The sequence below is a fragment of the Triticum dicoccoides genome, chromosome 5A (assembly GCF_002162155.2).
Source record: "Triticum dicoccoides isolate Atlit2015 ecotype Zavitan chromosome 5A, WEW_v2.0, whole genome shotgun sequence".
NCBI classification, from domain to species: Eukaryota; Viridiplantae; Streptophyta; class Magnoliopsida; order Poales; family Poaceae; genus Triticum; species Triticum dicoccoides.
Genome location: NC_041388.1, coordinates 45,875,867 through 45,880,000, shown reverse-complemented (window position 1 = coordinate 45,880,000; position 4,134 = coordinate 45,875,867). Strand labels below are relative to the sequence as shown.

General features: G+C 39.5%; 1 protein-coding gene across 1 annotated transcript; it reads left to right on the top strand.

Annotated features, from left to right (window-relative positions):
• Positions 1-589: 589 nt before the first annotated feature.
• Positions 590-3,592, top strand: LOC119299014. Its single transcript, XM_037576332.1, has 2 exons — positions 590-946; positions 3,313-3,592. The coding sequence occupies exons 1-2, from the start codon at positions 633-635 to the stop codon at positions 3,320-3,322; spliced, it is 324 nt and encodes a 107-aa protein (XP_037432229.1). The 5' UTR covers positions 590-632; the 3' UTR covers positions 3,323-3,592.
• Positions 3,593-4,134: the final 542 nt, after the last annotated feature.

Below are 4,134 nucleotides of genomic sequence, written 5' to 3'. Positions count from 1 at the left end.
ATTTTTATTAATAAAAGGATAGCATTTTTTATTAATAGCATGACATTTTTATTAATAATAGGATGGCAATTTTATTTAAAACCATGACATTTGTATTGGTTATGCCATGGTAGTTTATCATAGGTAGCATGGCCGAATTTATTTTCTACGCACCATTCATATTTTTGCCATGCTATGTTAATTTGTTTTTCACATACTATGGCCATTTATTTTATTAACATAACAAGGTGGATTCCTTTTTTTTTGTTTCACACTTATTGTTGTGTCATTTTTCCCAAAAGTTGTCATGTTTTCTCGAGAGAACAACTTTCCCCAATTTTTCATGATCCCAAATGGCCTTCTTTTTTTTATATGTCATGCCATTTTCCTGGTGTGTTTTTATACCATTAAAGTGAGCTCCAAAATAACGGGGCTTAAGGCCTTTTTATACATGAAAATGGGCTTTTTTTTTGTCCAATTTGAAACCCTTCTCTCTTTTTGTGTTTGTAGACATGTAAAGGGACCCCTCAAAAAAAATGTAGACATGTAAAGGGGGAGGGGTTTGCTGGCCGAGATCCGAGAGCGAGACGTCCCGAATCTCGACGCAACGGCACCCCCGGCAGGCACTCATTCAGGAGCGAGCGAGCGAAGCGATGCAGGCACTAGCACGAGAGGCGCGGGGGATCTGGCCGGCGGCGGCCGCGGCCGCGGGGAGGGGGAGCCGCGGGCAGGTGCAGCCGTCCCGGGGGATCGTGGTGCAGGTGAGGGACGGCAACCTGGAGCGCGCGCTCCAGGTGATGGAGCGGAAGATGCGGTCCAGCGGCATCGAGCGGCTCATCAAGCGCCGGACGGAGCACCACGTCAAGAACTCCGAGAAGCGCGTGCTCGCGCGCAAGGCTCTCATGGCGCGCGTCCGCTCCCAGGAGCTCGGCAAGAATCTCCGCGATATCCTCATCAAGAAGATCAGGTCAGTGCCACCGCCAGGCTACCACTGCTCTCCAAGTGCTCGACGAAATGTTGGTTGCGGCTTTAGCTGTAGGGCCGTGTGAAATTAGGCGCGTTTTGCCAACAAGGATGTGGGTTAGGTTTTGCGTAGCAGATGTTTGATGAAATGCTCGAGTTGAGATTAGTTACAGGATCATGACAGCATCGGTAGGGGTGGCAAATATGTGCTTACTAGTACTTTAGTACTGTGGGCCGTTGAACATGAAGCAGATTTTACTAATTGGTAGGGTGAATTAGGTTGGCCTCGGATTAGAGATCCACAGACAGTCGCACTGGCAATCCTATCACTGATGTTCTTTAAATGTGATGCGTATTAGGAAGGAATAGATAAAATTGCAAGCCTATGGTCCACAAACTTATAATAATCTAGTAAAGGGAATGACAGTTTGGTCACTTTAACGATCTACAAAAGATCGTTTAAACCCTTGAATGTTGGCTTAATTTATCAGTTCACCATTACTTGATCTGAAAATAGCTCCATACATGTTGTGTTAGTTGGCAAAGTTATTCCACGGGAAGTCCACTTTCTGTCCGTTTGCATCAGTGTCGAGCATATGGCATAACCCTATGATATTTAACTGAAATAGTTAGATTAACTCTATACAAGTCATCTGGTCATGAGGTGTAATGCAAATGTAGAATGTGATCCGCGCTCCGTTCTAAATTATTTGAAGTTCTATTTTGCCCTGAGTCAAACTTCTTTAAGTTTGACAAGTTTGACTAGGTCTACTCATAAATATATCAACATCTACAACACCAAATTAGTTTTGTTAGATTCATCATAAAATATATTTTTGTACTATATATGTTGTATATATTATCACATTTTCCTATAGACATGGTCAAATGTAGAGAAGACTGACTTAGGGCAAAAATCAAGTGTCAAGTATGCACTTCTGAACTGGTGTGAATTGTCCCATTTCCTGATGACATGGGCATACTGAATCTCATAGTGACAACATGTACTTACGAGTTGTATGAGACATGTATAAGCCAAATTCTGCTGGGCTGCCATTTCTCATTTACTATCATTTAAAAAAAATACATGCTAAACAAAGTAAAGCTAATATCCTGGTAAAAATGAAAAATACAATCTAATTGTGTCCTATATTGTCACTGAGGAGGTTAATTTAAGTTGATGAGGAGTGTTAGAAAGTACTTATTAGAACCAATTCCTGCAATTAATTTCACTAATTGAAAAGACCAGCTGAACTAGTGAGTGCCAACTTTCTGCTTAGCTGCAGCCTGATCACTACCTTTGTTTGATGCGACAACATTGCTTCGTGATCAAGCAGTTGGGTCATGGATGGTACAATTTGAATTGCTACTCCCAGGATTGCCTTGAGGTAGTAAATCATTTAGTGGATATAGCTAGTGTAGCATATATTTAGATGAACCAAATCAGTGGAGAATTGCAAATGGAAACAGTAAATATTCAAATCTAGGTCATACTGATAGTAATACAGCGAATAGGTATGATACAATAACATTATCTGTTCGCTTACGATTGGGTCATTGCATAGTTTATGGAGTACCCGCATCTGTATTCACATTATTGTGGTTATTGAATATTTATATCTGATGCATCATCATGGAAAATTTTATGACACATGTTACTGCACTGATACATGTTTGAGATAATCAAATAATGCAGGCAAATAATTCATTTACAGACTCATTGATGACAATATGACCACACAAGTGCAATCATTGTACTCCAATGTTGTATATATATGCAGTTAGGTTCATACTAGTCCATATTGGGGCACCGTGCTGTAGCTCCCTATCTAAGTAACTTAGTATTGCTTCCAGATACATGCTACTGCATTGGATTGGGCATGATGAGTAATGGGCAAACTGCTAGCATTTACTGATATGGAAAGTTGATTATGCTGAGCAGACTGTAAATCTTACAAGGCATACCATTTATGTGATTATCACACCACATCAGAGTGAGAAGTCATTTTATTTAATCGATTTATCTGTCTGTATAGAAGGAAACAAAAAAGAAAGAAATAGAATTCCATTTTAGTAGGAGGTACTTAAGGTGTACTGTTTTTGTGATATTGTTTGCACGTCACGCAACAAGTGCTTGAAGGTGAAAACGTTCGCATGGTGGAAGTCAATTATGTAGGTTTGTAATGTAGTTTAATATGTTCTCTAAAGTACATAGTCATGGGGCCTAATTCAATACTAGTATATATTTACATTTTGTCAAAAAAAAACATTGTGGCATTATGCTCCGTGAAAACCTTCAGGCGTTGTTAACTATTGTTGTATGAATCACATTTTTCTATGTGTTTATTGAAGAGCGTTCGCTTTGTGCAGGGGTCAGTAAGGGCATCTCTCAACGGGCAGCATTTCAGCAACATTCGACGGTACTACAGCAGGGTTACAATGCTATTTCTTAATGGGTGGATCATGTTTAACATGTAATCAATCTTCATGGTGGAATTTAGCAATTGAACCGATTATTTGTTTTTTCCAACAATGGATCTGTTTAGAGCTGCTTTGATAAATACCCACATGTGTGCTAGGAATCTTTTCATTTCTTGGATCACACACAAATCTGCGATAAATTATTGAGGAATTTTTATGGTACTCCTTAGTAATGTGTCTGGTGTCTCTGTGCTATGAGGGCATGTGCTCTGTGCATAATAATTCAGACCGTGTATATGGCCTGATGGAACACATACACGTACGTAGCAGATTACACACTTCCTTTTCATCTATAACTCTCACAAATCACCGCCTTGGTTGCGAGTTTGCAACAGATGATGGCGCATTAAGCTCCTCGCCATAGGAGGTATATGCGGCAAAGCTGGCTAAAATGGACAAAAGTAGTGAACAATAGTACACTAATCATTTTGTTCTATGATTTGAATCATTTTTTTTCAAATGGCATAAAAGGCTTATTGCACCTGATCATCAATTTTGATTGCATTTGACATGTTTAGGGTATAAAAACGTTGAACCTGTCACAGATGGCTAGTTGTAAAGTAAGAATACAAGATCTCAAGTGGCAAATGAGCAATTCTGGAGTTTATACATAAGTTGGTCTTTGTTGCATACAGCAAGCATGTTAAAGTAAACATGCATATGATCGAAATATATACCATCTCTTGTAAGCACTGTTCAAAAAATCTTCTG